The 15,907-nt window shown below is 38.8% G+C and overlaps 1 protein-coding gene and 1 pseudogene across 15 annotated transcripts in view; both read right to left on the bottom strand.

Moving 5' to 3' along the window:
* Positions 1-1,031: 1,031 nt before the first annotated feature.
* On the bottom strand, positions 1,032-9,324 carry LOC144379471 (mitochondrial import inner membrane translocase subunit Tim17-A pseudogene; annotated as a pseudogene).
* A 1,645-nt stretch (positions 9,325-10,969) lies between these two features.
* The window catches only part of ARHGAP20 (Rho GTPase activating protein 20), a 133,998-nt gene continuing 129,060 nt past the window's right edge, over positions 10,970-15,907 (bottom strand). For all 15 annotated transcript variants that reach the window (XM_078059021.1, XM_078059024.1, XM_078059015.1 and 12 more), the window contains one exon: positions 10,970-15,205. In XM_078059021.1, the coding sequence (XP_077915147.1) occupies positions 13,350-15,205 (1,856 nt within the window). In that variant the 3' untranslated portion in view covers positions 10,970-13,349. The remainder of the gene's footprint in view (positions 15,206-15,907) is intronic.

Below are 15,907 nucleotides of genomic sequence, written 5' to 3'. Positions count from 1 at the left end.
AGACAGGCGGCACTGGCCTTTCATCTTTCTTAACCTCAGATTCCAGAAAGCCTTTGCTATAGCCTGGTCAGTCACACACAGACACAGGCTGGGCTGAATGTCAAAGTCCTGGCAAATTCCACTCTGGACAAGAAGGTAAACTGGAGAAACATCTGAGACGTTTTCAGGTGACTGACATACTCAGTCCCCATCCTACTTATCGGCTTCCCAAAATTAACTCCTTTCTGTTGCCCCCACCCTCTACACCAAGCGCTTCAGACCACTAAAAGGCAGTGGGAAAATGGGTCTGCTGCCAACACCACACACAGCAACTCGTGCAGGGCCCCAACCTACCCACATACTTGGCAGGCACCACCCTCGACTCATGCCAACTTGAGCTGAGTGAAAAGTGAAAACCCAATCCATCCGAGTTGTTTTGTCTACATGACACCATACCAACCAGTTGTTTACATTGGTGACACATGGCACCAAGGGCTGTTCTGACTGGAATCAGCCACTCTGACATCATGCATGGTCCGCAGCCTGCATCTGACGCCATGTGGAGGGAAGGTAGAGCCATATGCGAGAGAATCCCTCAGACCCAGACCAAGTCAAACATAACCAACCTGGACGAGACCTGGGTGCTGTTTTTGTACTCTGGCTCTTAGAGGACCAAGTGCTGTTTTGTCCACTGCCACAACTCTTGAGTGTAAGCATGGCATCCGCGGTTGTCCCTGAATGGAAAGTGTTGCAGAGGGCAAAAAGCTGAAGGATACCAGGCCGTGCTTGCAACTAAGAGAATTAGAAACCAGAGCTGAACAGAAACAGATCCTCAGCTAAGAAAATGTTTGGCATTTGAGAAATGTCTTAGAGAAGCTAGTCTCCGGGTCACAACCTGGACTTGGCTTAACCCAGTTGTGGGTTCTCAGTGAGCCTCAAATGACCAGCTTCCCAGGTAGGCAAATGCAGGGATGAACATGGACCACGGAGAGAGCACTGAGGAACGCCCTGCCACTTCCTAGCTCTGGAACCTGGGCCAGATGTGGCCTCTCTGGGGATCGTTTGAGGTTGGCCTGCTGATTTCTTAGGTCACTTCAAATGGCTCTGATTCTAGGTAATAATCTTTGGACAAAAGCTAGAGAAAACAGAAGGAAAAAAGACCACAAAATCCCTAAGACGTCAGATTATTTCTCTCCCACATGCACACACATACAATGCTTTGAACTTTTTGAGTTTTCTCACTCACCACATTGCCAGTCATGCTCTAGCCCTAGATATCCACAAAGCTCAGTGCCTGCCTCGCCTCACTCCCTTCAACTTGTTACCTAACCGTGCCTTCTCGGGGGCCTTCACTGGACAGCTGATCAAGAATTTCACCTGCCACTTACATCTCTCTTCCCTGCTTTATTTTTCTCCTCAGCACTTACCATCATATAATACAATAAATATTTCCTTATTTGTCTTGACAGTTTATTGTTTGCCTTCCACACTAGAATGTAAACGCCATGAGGGCCAGAGTTTTTTCCCTTGCGCACGGCTTGCTCACCGTTGTACCCAGCTAGGACAGTACCTGGCACATAGTGAGTGATTAATATGTATTTGTTGGATGAGTTAGCAATTGTTTCCTGTCCTTTAAGTAGAGCAAGTATCTTTCGTGAACACATCAGGACACTGAGGCTGAGTGTTTCTATGCTCCTGACTCCTAGCTTTTTGAAAAAAAAAACAAAACATTTCCAATGACTAGGTTTTTGCTTTTTTCTCCCCTCTCCCTCAGGTGAGACAGGAAGGCTGGGGGGACTGGAGTTGGGTATCCCCCTTCCACCCCCATCCCAGCATAGAAGGCTAGAGTAGGCTGGATTTGAGTACAACCATTCCCATTTGTTGGTTAGGCCCTGGTAAAATAGTTTTCCTTGAGGACGGGCCTTGTTAAAAAGAACAGAATGCTCCAGGCATATTTTAAAATGGCTGTTTTTCTCTTCTCCTTGCTAGAAACATGAAATTCTTTTCTTTCCTTTTTCTTTTTTTTTCTTTCTCTCTCTCTCCCTTTCTCCCTTCCCTTCCCTTTCCTTTCTAGAAAGAGCAAATTCCAGGAATTTTTTATTGTTTGACTGATAGAACACATAAAACCAAGCAGAGAAGTTCCCAAGGAAATGATGGTTACATTTCATTGTTGTCTGCCCTCTGGTCCTTTGTCTTCTAAGCATTTATTATATTTTCTTATAAAGATAATAGACATTTATTTTTAATACAAATGCAACCCAAGTGTGAATAAATAAATGTATTATCTTTTAACATCTGTCTCTTCCCGCATGTTCCTTTAAATGGCAAAAAGAGCTGAGTGCCTCTTCAGAGCCTATTTGGCCCTAGCTGTCCCACCTATGGTTTTAAAAACAGACTGTAACTTACCTTCTCAAATTCCTTCTTGAACTACCGCTCATTCTGTTAAAGTAATCCTGGGAAAGAAGTCCTATTGGTACTGTTGATAGTCTCCCAAAAGGGAGGATGGTAACTGGGCTGAAGGGTCTCCTGCAAACTGAGGACACAAGGAAATTGTGCAGAGGCCAATCTTGTCAACAAGAAACCAGCTCCTTCAGTCGAAGCTAGGAGAATGCCACCCATCGTGGCTGACCCAACCATGGCCACTGGTCCATTTCTTGCTGCCAGTATGGCTCCTGTTATGGCACCACTTGTGATGGAGTGCCAGGGATCTTCTTTCCCTCTGATTTGAACCAGACTGCAGTCAATAGTGGAAAACAAACCTCCCCAAACTGTAAAGCTATCTCCCAATTGCAGAGCCCTAGTTTTAATAGCTGCCAAACTCCCTCATAGTCTGTGGTTTACTCCCACTGGAGAATTGCAAAAACCTTTGATTGCTTGAGAGTCCCGCCACCTATGGAACCCATCCTAAAGGCCCCACCACAATCATCTACAATTCGCCAAGGGCAAGGCTGCCGGGCATACTCCTCCATCTTAACTCCACCTGTGCGAGAGATCTTTTTCTGATCTTTACCATGAGAACCTGGTAGGGCTCCTGTTAGTAAAACTCACAAAAATGTGGTGGTCTTCTAAGACTGGGCACCCCGGAGCTTTTAACTCTCAAACTTGTCTACACTGAGCCTCCAGCAATATGTCAATTACAATGTAAGTTTTCTGATTCAGGACTGGTTCCAGCAAGAAGGGTTTCTGTTTCTGGGCTTCTGCTCTGGTAAGCTGCCCTTCTCTGTATCCACCTGCCTATCTCTCTAAATTTGGGGGCAGCAGTTTTCCCTATGATCTCCATTCTTTGATGGATCTGAGAAGAACTGTTGATTTTGTTTGTTCAGCTTTTTTCCTGTTGTGAAGAAAACTTTCAAACTCCTTACATGTCAGACCAGACTTTAAAAAAAAAATTTTACTGTTGAGTTTTGAGAGTTTATATATTCTAGATACTAGTCCTTTGTCAAATATATGGCTTGCAAATATTTCCTCCCAGCCTATAGCTTCACATACTCTTCACATGTTCTTTCAGAGCACAAGTTTTTAATTCTGGTGAAGTTCAATTTATTTTTATGAGGTCCAATTTTTTCCTTTTATAGATCATGATTTTAATGTCAAATCTAAGAACTTTATACCTATCCCTGGATCCTAACGATCCTCACCTGTTTTTTTTGTTGTTTTTTTTTTAACTAAAGGTTTTACGTTTTAAAGTTTACATTTAAGTCCATGATCCATTTTGTATAAGACGTGAAGTTTAGGTTGAGGTTGAGGTTCTAGTTTTACCTTTAGATGTCCAAATGTTCCAACACTTTTTGTAGAAAAGGCTACCCTATCTCTACTGAATTCCTTTTGCACACTTTGTTGAAAATCAGTTGACTATATTTGTGCAGGTCTACTCTGTTCCACTGGTCTATTTGTCCATCTTTCCACCAATACCACACTGTCTTGATTGCTGTAGTTACAGAGTAAGTCTTAATATTGGATAGAGTGATCCCTCTCACTTTATTCTTCTGTTGAAAATATTTTAGCTATTCTATGGCCTCTGCCTTTTCATATATTTTAGAAGAAGTCTATGTCTACAAAAGTCCTTTCTGGGATTTTGGTTGGGACTGCATTAAACCTCTATATCAATTTGGGAAGAGATGACATTTTACCACGTTGAGTCTTCCAACCATGAACACTGCATCTCTCCATTTATTTAGGTCTTATCTGATTTCTTTCACCAGAATTTCACCAACATTTTATAATTTGCAGAATGCATATCCAATGCATATTTCATTAGATTTTTATCTATTTAATTCGGAGTGATTATAAATAATATTACTTTTAACTTTATTTTCTACATATTTATTTTTTTTTAAGATTATATTTATTTATCAGAGAGAAAGCACAAGCAAGGGAGAGGGAGAAGCAGGCTCCCTGCTGAGCAGGGAGCCCGACGTGGGGCTCCATCCCAGGACCCTGGGATCATGACCTGAGCAGAAGGCAGACACTTAACTGACTGAGCCACCCAGGCACCCCTATTTTCTGCATATTTATAGCATATACAAGTGAAAATATTTTTGTGTGTTGATCTTGTATCCTGTGACCCTGCTAAATTCAGTTATTAGTCCGAGGAGGGTTTTTTTTTTTTTTTTGGTAGATTCCTTGGGATTTTCTATGTGGACAATCACATCATCTGCAAATAGTTTTATTTCTTGGTTTTCAATCTGGGTATTTTTAAAAATTTTTCTTGCCCTATCCCAGTGGCTATGCCTTATAGTAGTATGATGAATAAGAGGAGTAAGAACAGACATCTTTGCTTTGTTCCCAATCTTAGGAAAAAGCAAGCAATCTTTCATCATTTAGTATGTTAGCCGTAGACCTTTTGTAGATGTTGAGATAATTTTCTTCTAATTTGCTGAATTTTAAAATACACAAATGGGTGTTAAATTTTGTCAAATGTTTTTGTGTCAATTGATATATTGTGATTTTCCATCTTTAGCTTGTTGATATAGATATAGATTGGTTTTCAAATGTTAAACTACGTCACATACCTGGAAAATAATTCTACTTGATTATATTGTTTAATTCTTTTTATACACTGTTGGATTTGGTTTGCTAAGTTTTTTGTTTTTTGCATCTAAGCTCATGAGTGACATGGGTCGGTAATTTTCTGTTTTTGTACTGGCTTTGTTTGGTTTCCTTATCAGGGTAATACTGGCCTCATAAATGAATTGAAAGTGTTCCCTTCTATTTTCTTAAAGACATGATGTAAATTGGTGTTAATTTTTCTTTAAATGTTTGTTAGAATTCTCCAGTGAAACCATCTAGGCCTAGAGTTTTTTCTTTAGGAGCTTGTATATGTATTTATTTATTATTATTTTCAGAAGCTTTTAAATTGTGAATTCAATTTATTTAATGATTTTAAGAATGTCCATATTATTTGATCTTGGCTGAAGTTTGGTAATTTGTGGTTTTTGAGGAACTTTTCCATTTCTTTTAAGTTGTCAAATTTACGAATGTAAAAATTACTTGGGGTAATCTTTTATTATCCTCTTATGACTACAGGATCAATGATGATATCCTGTTTTAGTTCTAATACTGGTGATTTATATTCTTTTTAAAAATTTTTTTGCCATCAGTCTCAATAGAGGTTTATCGATTTTACTAATTTTTCCAATCAACTTTTTGTTTTATTGATTTTCTCTATTGTTTCCTTTATTCAGTTTTACAGATCTCTATTCTAATCCTTCTCACTTCCTTCCGCTTGTCTTGGGTTTATTTTACTCTTTTTTTTCTAGTTTCTTGAAGTAGGAAGTTAGCTTATTAAGATCTTTCCTTTTATGATGTAAGCATTCAGTCTTAGAAATTTTTCTCAACATTACTTTAGCAGTATCCCACGTATTTTTTTTTTTTTAAGACTTTATTTATTTGACAGAGAGAGACACAGCGAGAGAGGGAACACAAGCAGGGGGAGTGGGAGAGGGAGAAGCAGACTTCCCGCTGAGCAGGGAGCCCTATGTGAGGCTCGATCCTAGGACCCTGGGATCATGACCTGAGCGGAAGGCAGACGCTTAACGACTGAGCCACCCAGGCACCCCAGTATCCCACATATTTTTGATAGGCATTATCATTTAGTTCTAGGATTTAGAAAAATTTCCCTTGGACTGAACTTTTACTAATAGATTATTTAGAAGTGTGTTTTTAGGTTTCCAAGTGTTTGAAGATTTTCCTGTTATCTTTCTTTTATTGATTTCTAGTTTGATTACACTGTGCTCAGAAAACATACTCTGTATAATTTTTTAATTCTTTTAAAATGTTGATGTTGGTTTTACGGTTTTATTTTGATTTATGTTCCATGGGCAATTGCAGCGAATGTGTATTTTGCTGCTGTTGGGTGAAGTGTTTTATAAATACCAATTATAACCTTTTGGTTCATGGCACTGATGAGTTCTTTATCATTGCTGAGAGAGGAGCACTGAAGTCTTCAACAATTTTTATTTATTTCTGCTTTTAGTTAAATCAGTTTTGCTTTACATATTTTGAAGCTTTGTTGTTTGTGCATACACATTTTAGGCTTGTGATGTCTTCTTGGTGGATTGAGCCTTTTATTGCTATATAATGTCCCTTTCTGTCTCTGGTAATTTTCTTTGCTCTGAAGTCTACCTTACCCAATTTTAATATAGACACCCTTGCTTTCTTTTGATCAATTTGCATGGTATATCTTTTTTATCCTTTACTTTCAACCTACCTATGACATTGAATTTGAAGTAAGTTTCTTGTACATAGGATAAAGTTAGGTAGTTTTTTTATTTTTTAATCCACTCTGTCAATCTTTGTCTTTTGACTGGTATATGTAGATCATTTGTAATTAAGGTAATTTTTGATATGTTAGACCTAAAGTATGCCATTCTATTATTTGTTTTGAGTTTTTTTTTTTTTTTCCCCACTCTGGTTCTTGTTCCTTTTTATTTGCCTTCCTGTGGGTTAAGTACTTTTTAGAATTCCATCATGATTTATTTATTGTGTTTTAGAGAGATATGCTTTCCAAATATATAGTTTTTGTAGTTGCTCTAAGTATTACAATATACACATACATAGTATCCCATTTCATTAGTATCAACATCCTACCACTTCAACTGAGTATGAGAACATCATTTCCATATAAGTCCTTTTATTTTTCCCACTTTTAAATATCATTGTCTTGAGTATCAAATGATGCTATAATTTTAGTTTCAGGCATTAAATATGACTTATAAAACTCTCTTGAGTATCAAATGATGCTATAATTTTAGTTTCAGGCATTAAATATGACTTATAAAACTCATGAGAATAGTGTATCATTAAGTATTCTTATTTCTTTCTGTTGTCTTTTCTTCCTTCCTGATGCTCCAAATTTCCATCTTTTAGCATTTACTTTTTGTGTAAAGAACTTCCGTTAGCTAACCTCTAAGGGTATACCTGTTAGTGACAAATTCTTAAAAGTTTCCCTTCATCTGAGAATGTCCTCATTTCCCCTTAATTCATGAAGGATAGTTTCACTGGATATGGAATTCTGGGTTGACAGTTCCTTCAGCACTTGTAGAATGTGTCACTTTCTTCTGGTCTCTGTGGTTTCAAATGATAAATCTGAAAATTGGTGTTCCCTTATAGGAAGGTGTCAGTTTTGTCTGCTTTCAAGATCTTTCTCTTTGTCTTTGGTTTCTAAACATTTAATTAAGGTGTATTTTTCACTTTTATCTAGTTTGGGTTTTACTCAGCTTCTTGAATATACAGATTTGTGTCTTTCATCAAATTTGGGCCATTTTCAGCCACCATTTCTCTGAATACTATTTCAGCTTTACCCTCTCTTTTTTGAACTCCAATGATACAAATGTTGGGTCTTTTGTTATTACCCCACAGGTCCTGACCTATATTCAGGGGTTGTGGGCCCATGGACCATTTAATTTTCAGAGACTCTGTGGTGCTATTTTGCTCTGTTCTCAGCCAGAGAACCCTCTTTGTCCCTCAGGCCTTACGTTCCCTTGGCTCAGTGCTTTTTGTGATAGAGGCTTCCTGTCCACGCTGTCTGGCTGTCTCAGAGTCTGTGTGGGGAGGGGAGTCTTACACCTGCTGGGGCAAAGATGTTTCCCAGGCTGAGCTGCTTGTTCTGACTGGGTCCTCTTTCTGTTGTTGCCTGGCCGTTCTGGTATCTCCCAGCAGGGAAGGGGGGATTTCAGGCTGCAGGAAAGGATAACTCTCCCCTTGGCCACTTATTATTGGTGGGGCATTCATCTATCCCACTTGCTGGTGGCGTCTAGCTTACCTAAAGGTGTCAGAGGTACTCTGATTGATCAGGGGGGAAAATCCACATATCTGGGCTGTCTTCTGTTGCTAGGTTGAGAAAGGTCAGGTCTTGGTCTCCTTTTTCTTTTGGATGAGGGGAGATAAGATGCTCAGTTATTGTTGTTTCTCTAGTCGTAGAGTTCTGAACCAATTCACCTTCCTCTTACCACCATTTAGAATTCCCCTTTGGTTGTCTTTTGTATTATTTCCAGGATTTGTAGTTGTACTTAGTGGGGAGGAGATGGGAGACACAAGTCTACACCACTTTCTCTGGAACAAATTTTTAGCTCAATTATTTTTTTTATTTGTCATAGCTTTCTGAATTATTTCCAATACTGGGTTATTATTTTTTTATATTAGAGATATCTAGCCGTTTCTATAACTTAGTAGAGTTTGGATTGGTTCTCATGTATATAACTTTAGTCTGCTTTATTATGCAGGAAGTTTTATTATCATCCCTATTTTAAGGTGAAAGGCTGAGAAAAAAGAGCCTAGGGTCAGAATGAGGCTCTAGCTGAATGTACTCACCATGTAGGGCTACTGTGAGCATTAATGAAATAATGCATTGATTAGCAGAGCACGCAAGTGCCCAGTAAATATTAACGTTAACTTTCTTCTACACAGCCCAATTTTTTCCTTAGTTGTTTAAAGTTCCTGGGGCAGAAACAATCTGTTTTTTTGTTACCTTGTATCCCTAGGGTCTAGAATGGTACCTGGTAATAAAAATTAAACTGCCTGAATAGCATTTATATCATTTGTAACACCTTCATCTCCCCAAGACATGCTCCTTCCCTCTTTTCAATTTTGTTTGAACTCCTTGTGATTTCAGTTTCTTGTTTGAATTAGCTAGCTCATCTATAGCTTTCCTCCTCCTCTATTTGCTGTGCCTACAAGTGGTAAGCTTCTCTGAATTCATGTATTTTGATAATTGTTTCTCAGTCATCTCATTCTTGAACAAAGATATAAAATGTTTCTTTTCTTTCTGAAAATCTTAGGCAGTAACAATCACAGCCCCTGTGACTTGGAAGAGTATTTCTTTATACCATACATTTTACTTGCTTAGAAATGGGACTACCTCCTAACTACAGGTTTTTAGGCAACTTATTCACTCTTCATAGCAGATCAAGAAGCTGCAAGAAGTTCTAAATTTGATTCCAAGTTACTGTAATTTAAAATCAAACCTATATGTAAATAATATTTAAATATTAATGTCTCCAAAATCTGCACTTTATATTGTCATGTAAAATAAAACCAAACTCCAGAAAACGTATTTACTTTGCCCTAACAAATTAAATAAGTTAGAAAAACACTTTGAACTATCTAAATATGTATGTATGCCCCGGACACACGATGCACAATGAGAACACGTCCTATACAAAGTTAGGAACAATATACATCTGATACCATCCTCTGTGTATGTTTCTTTGGGACTTCAAAATTTTCCCAATTATACACCTTCTGCCAAGTCTACCATACATCTGACATTATGCAGAACTGACACTCAAGGAGTTCACTGTGTTTAAAAAAACCCACAAACAGTAAAGATGGAAGGATTTATACTCACAGGTGGCTCAGAAAATGAGTAGGACTCATACTTGGGGCAGACAGCACAGAACTCAAGAGAACTCTTCCTTTCAGCAGGAAACTTAGCTTATGAGATATCCTGATAACCAGAATAGATATTAAAGAAAGTTAACATTTTACCTAACTTTATTATTCAGTTTTTTTTTGTATTGAAATACGCAGTTTTCAAAGACTTCCTCTCAAGCCATTAAAACATGACCAGGTAGGAAAATACCAGTTAAACACTACCATAATTTTGATTAAGATACATAATAGAGTTTCTTTTCAACAGACAAAATATGCCAGTGGTTCAAGGACACGTTAGATCCTTTCAATTCAATGTCATGCCATGAAAGGTAGAAAAACACAAAGTGAGATAATTCCTTGAATCCAGTGTTTTTAGTTGATTGAGACTCTTTTTTAGCAGCGAAAGTATCTTTGTATTTCTGTAAAATATAGAGAGAAATTAACATCAGTGTTTCTGTACATTGCCCACATATAATCAGTGACATTTCTGACAGTGGAGTTGCTAGTCTTCAGTGTTCCATTAAAGCAAATCACTTTTTCTGGACTAAGGTAGTTTATGATTTTTGAATTTCTTTGAAATGGTGGTTAAACTTACACAGAATGAACCTCAATGAATTTCGAGAAGGCAAATATGCAACAGTCATGAGAAACCAGTAACATTCAGTAAGTTTATATGACTTTGGAAGTACTGATGTGTTGGGGTGTCTGAATCCAGACACCTTGGGATATCTGGACGTGCCTGGGGTCAACTGGGTACTCTGGTCATAATGGTTCAAATTTAGATAAGAGAATCTCATACAATCAATCAAACTGAGTTAATGGTTCTCTTGATATGAGAATATAGACTATATCTGATTCTAGGAGCAAAATGAAATCATAATGCCTAAGAAAATGAAGACTATGTGTCTAAAGCATGACTTGTTTGGTAAATGATAAGATTAGGAAAATATAAAAGAAAAAAAACCCCTCTTTTTCTAGAAAGACTGACCAGGGTCTATGACTAGAAGTTCAAAGTTCCAATTCAATATTAAATACATCTTATAAAATTTCCAATGTGAAGCAGAAACTGGGTTCATTAACTAAAACAATTCTACAAAAGGGCAATATTGCTCTGATGGGATTGTTAATGCTACAGAATTTTTTTTTTTTATTTAATAGACAGCATGGACTTAATACATATCCATTATCAGTGCTTCGAAAACCAAACAACTTTAAAAGTTAGCAGCAGTTTCTGCAAGTACAAAAATACACATTTATTACATTACATATGGTAGTAAAATTTGTCAAGATATATTATACAAACTCAAAGCATTTTAGATAAAGCATCAGTCTAATATATTATAGATTGACAGAGTATAATAAAATGACACGTAGTCTGTCTTCCAATCATACAATATAATACTTTACAGCAATATTAACAAACTATTCACATTAAGTATTAGAGGAGTATCTAAGGGAACACAGAGAATAGGAATGGTTATGGAAAACCTCAGCATCTATTTTCTTCTATGCTTCAAATTGGGTGGATAATTTTCTACCCAACCATATGAAAGAAAAAAAGGAGAAAACTATTATTTTGTTAAGTGGAGAAACAAGTTCTTCCAGAAAGACACTCCAAGCCGTAAGAACTTTTTTCACATCTTGCAGTTCCGACAGTAGTATGCCCTAAGGGTAAGAGGAATGAATCCCTGTTGCCTTTATATATTATACCACAAAAGATGCATATGGACACTCAGGAGTCTAAATATAGGAGTGGCTGTTTATAAGGTAACATCTACTTCACATCTGTGACTGAGATGGCCAGTGTCATGAAGGAGCTCTTTGGATACAGAGTTCTGAGAGTTAATTACAATGCTTAGGGCCAACAGGGCCATGTCCCGTAGAGGTAGGTAGCATTATAGCTAATACTGAAAGGACTTCTACTTTACAGAAAACATTATTATTTTTTCTATAACTGAAAAATGCACCTTTAGGACAACAGGGAAAGAACATTTGACATGAAAGTTTTCTAGTGGCCAAGAAAAATAATTTGGTATAAGTTAGTTTGTGGGAGAAAGGTCCATCTGATGGTGAACTAAAGAGGCCAAATGGGTTCTAAGCAACTTCTTATAAGTAAGTAGTTACAATGAAGGAAGACGCACATCCATTCCTGATTCTATCCCTCCTTACTGGCTGGTGAGGCCTAACCAATCCATGGAGATAACCCAGGGGATATACTGGTATAATCTTTAAGGCAAGAGAGGGGAGAAGTATTCATGGATATGAGATAAACTAATGGAATATAAACCATGAATCATCTGGGACAAAAATATGTAAAACTTCTGGAAGTGAGAAAATCCAAAGCCAATGACTGTCTGAGAAGGCCCGACTGCTGCTTTGGTGGGCATTCCATTCTGTGACTCTTTATAAAACCTGCCAACTTAAAATTACTCAACTGCCAATGACAATCAGAAAAGGGACAATTTATCAGTAATTTTTCTGGCTCGCTAATCTAAGAGGCAGGGCTGTAGAAAAACATTTTTCAGCAAAGAGGAGCCATGTTTTGGTCACATGTTGGTAACAACTTCGTGTAACAGAGAAAGGACTGGTGTGGCGATCTTTTCCTCCACACTAGGATAACGAATGCTGTCAGGAGGTCACCTTCTAATAGGAAAAGTTGCATTTCTGGAGAATGTCCCTAGCACAGGCACCTCTGAAAAGGATATCAGAATGAGCAACCTTTCCTTCTTTCTCCTCAGAGCTCTATGTCCTGGAGCCTTTGCAGAGCAGTGGAACACCAATGGAAAAATAAATCAATGAACACAACCAACAAATAAACTATGATACTCATGGCTGTTGAATCATTCTAGTTTATTCCATTCTAGCTGCATCGATGGGCTGATTCCTGGAATCTTCCTGTGAGGGCATATGACTATAGAATGTCACAGAAATGCCTACTAGCTTGGATTCAGGGAAACGTTTTACATGATTTCCTTCAATACTGGACATGCTTTCTTTTCTTTTTTTTTAATACTTTAATGATTAGTGGCATTTTTCTTGCGTAGTTATTGAAAACATTCCGTGGAATGTGTATGTTTCTCTGCACCCTTCCCCTCTCTCCACAGTCCTTATTCTTCACTTATGATATCCTGGCCTTTTCAGGATACTAATCTCATGTAAGGCATGTTTCCTCTACAGAAGATGTTTTCTCTGGCTCTCTGCTAATACCTCTAAAAACACATGACAGGACCGATCCCAGGCTCTAATAAGGAAAAGCCTCCAAACAGGTGATGAAATTTTTTAGTCTAAACTTGTTGCCAAATGGTCTCAATAAAGAGAATTCTTTTGTTGTCCTAAGTATTAGCAGTGATTATCCTTATGCTACCCATCCCATGTATTTATACAAAGGGGTCATAATAATCTTGTCTTTATATCACTATTAGCCCAGTTTCTGTTCTTGTAGACATCAGATTCTTAGACTTGTCTCTGTCCTTATACACATCACATTCTTACTGTGGTTAAATGTCTTTGGCTAAATGTTGGTCCCCAGTATCGCCAACCACTGTAGGCTCTGCGTCTGGGCTGGACAGATCATCCACAGACAAAGAGCTGGGTGAGGATCTCTTACAAGGCAGAGTACCAGGAGAGCACTGCTCACTATTCTCTCCATCCTTGTGTGACTTCACACAAAGCTTGAGTCTGTCCTCCACTAGGCTGAATGGAGACCTACAGTGTCTCTCTGAGTCCTGGCTGGGGTAAGAACTGTACCACTGGGCTGTTTGCACAGTTCCAAGTTCTTCAGGTGCCCTTTGGGGCGTGTCTTTCTGCCTCTCTTGTACTGGGTTGGCTTCTGATATACCAGGAGCATGTGGAGGTGGCTCCATGGGTCCTTTTAGAAAACTCACTTTCTTTTCCTCTGGTCTGGATGCCCTTACCTTCTTTTTGAGGGACCAGTTTTTCAAACTGGCCACACCATTTCTCAACCATGTGCTTGGGTGAAGAGTTACAGAATGTATTTGTGAATGCCATTCTACAGTATCCTTTTTCGTATAAGCCAGGCGGCTGCTGGCCTGCCCTGATGAGGGACCAGGAGTTGCAGAAATGAGGCTGGAATTGCTAAAATCAGAAGAAAGCTCTTCTTGTTTTCTTTGAGCTTGAAAAGTGCAATCTATTGGAGAGGAAGTTTCAGTGGGGGTAAACACAGAGTGTTCAGAAATCTGAGAGAAAGCACTGTCTTGGGAGCTCACTGATGAGCCAGATGGGGAAGTTCCTGGGGAGGACAAGCTGGAATAGCTAGTCCTTGGGCAGATGTTTAATCTTGGGGGTAAACCCTTCTCAGTGTTTTGGTTTGTGCCACCACTCTTGCCCACCTCAATCCCCATGACCAAACTCTGGTTAATGAGCTTTTGCCCCTCCATTTGCAGTGACTTGTGCCGCTTGAGATAATCTTCTTCTCCATGCAAGAGACCAGCTTCATAGCTAGTTTTATGTTGTTTCTTTGAATAAATCCCCCTGAGATAGGTCAGTCTGCAGTGCTGGTCATCCATGTCGGGCTCCGAGCAGCGCCGGGGCCTCCTTGAACCCTTGAGGGCATCTGCTGTGTTCGGTGGGGAGTATCCAGATGCATCTGCACCAAAGGGCTGGTTCCTGGGATGATCCTGGGAGGATATGTGACTATAAGATGCCACAGAAATGGCCACTGGCTTGGATTTAGAAAAAAGTTTCACGTGATTTCCTTCATTACCAGATAAGCTTTTCTTCTTAACACTTTTATTAGTGGCATTTTTCTTGGTATCAGTGCCTGCGACTAAACTCTGTTTAAAATAGGTCTTACCCTCTTCCTGGAGGGGTTGATTCTGCTTCAGATAATCCTCATCTTTTTGTGAGAGAACTGCATCACAGCTGGACTTGCGTAGCTTTTTCTGATAAAATTCCCTGAGATAGGAAAGCTTAGAATCTAGATAATCGATGCTGGGCTCTGAGCAGCGTCGGTGTCGCCTCAGGCTTTTCGGAACATCTGCTGCAGCTGTGGACAGGTAGCTGGGTGTGCTCATGCCAGATGGGGCCCTGGCATGATCGCGCAGTGGGACCTTCGCGTACACTACTGCAATGTTCACTGGCTTGGATTCATGAGGCCGTTCCATCTGAATGTCTTCATCTTTAGAACGGTCCAAGTCAAAGTCGCTCAGGGTTAAAAGGCCTTCCACCTCAGGTTGGTCGAGGTCATAGTCACTGAGGGTTAATACAGAGTCCATGCTTCTGCTACCCTGACCAAGTTTCTTTACCAAGTCACTACAAGGAGCATCAACATCCTCATTTAGCTCATTTTCCAAGCTGTCATAGGAGGAGTCATTCAGTTGGAAGCAAGAGATATCTGTCAAAAAATCAAACCACAATTAACATTTTTGCTTACCAAAAATACATGCTGCCTTAAAAAAAACAATCTATGGTACTTAGTTTAATTTTCTTTTTATGGAGATTGTTCAGATTCCTACTCTTAGAAAGGATCTTTTTCAGTCTTCCCAGAATAAAAAAAATATGTTGAGTTATATACTGAATTTATCTCAGTTCCCGAAGAAATAGGCTTTCTTAATTAAGATCTCCTCAAAGCAATAAGGACCACAAGAAATGGTACAAAATATAAAGGAATGAATGCGAGGTATATGCAGGTTCATGACTGTGGGTGAGCACACATGGTTTGGTCTCAGAGGAATCATTTACTAACCCAAGCTCTTCAATGTTCACTACTTTATTTAATCTTTCCAACAACCATAAAAGTTAGACATTATGGTTACCCATATTTATAGATGAAGATATTGATGTTCAGTGGCAAAAATGGTTATATGCAACTAATGAATCATTGAGCACTATACCAAAACCTAATGATGTACTATATGTTGGCTAATTGAATTTAAGTAAAAAAAAAAAAAAAAAAGAATAATTGGTCAAAGATAACTAGTAATTGGTGGTCTGGGAATTCATATTCTGGAAGGTTGAATGGTTTCAAAATCCCCTCTGGCCCCACAGTGCTAGTTGTTTCTAAACTGTTTCGCAGCAGGCTGAAGTGTCTCGGAGG

This window comes from Halichoerus grypus, chromosome 11 (assembly GCF_964656455.1).
Source record: "Halichoerus grypus chromosome 11, mHalGry1.hap1.1, whole genome shotgun sequence".
Lineage (NCBI taxonomy): Eukaryota > Metazoa > Chordata > Mammalia > Carnivora > Phocidae > Halichoerus > Halichoerus grypus.
This window is presented reverse-complemented; position numbering and strand designations above follow the sequence as displayed.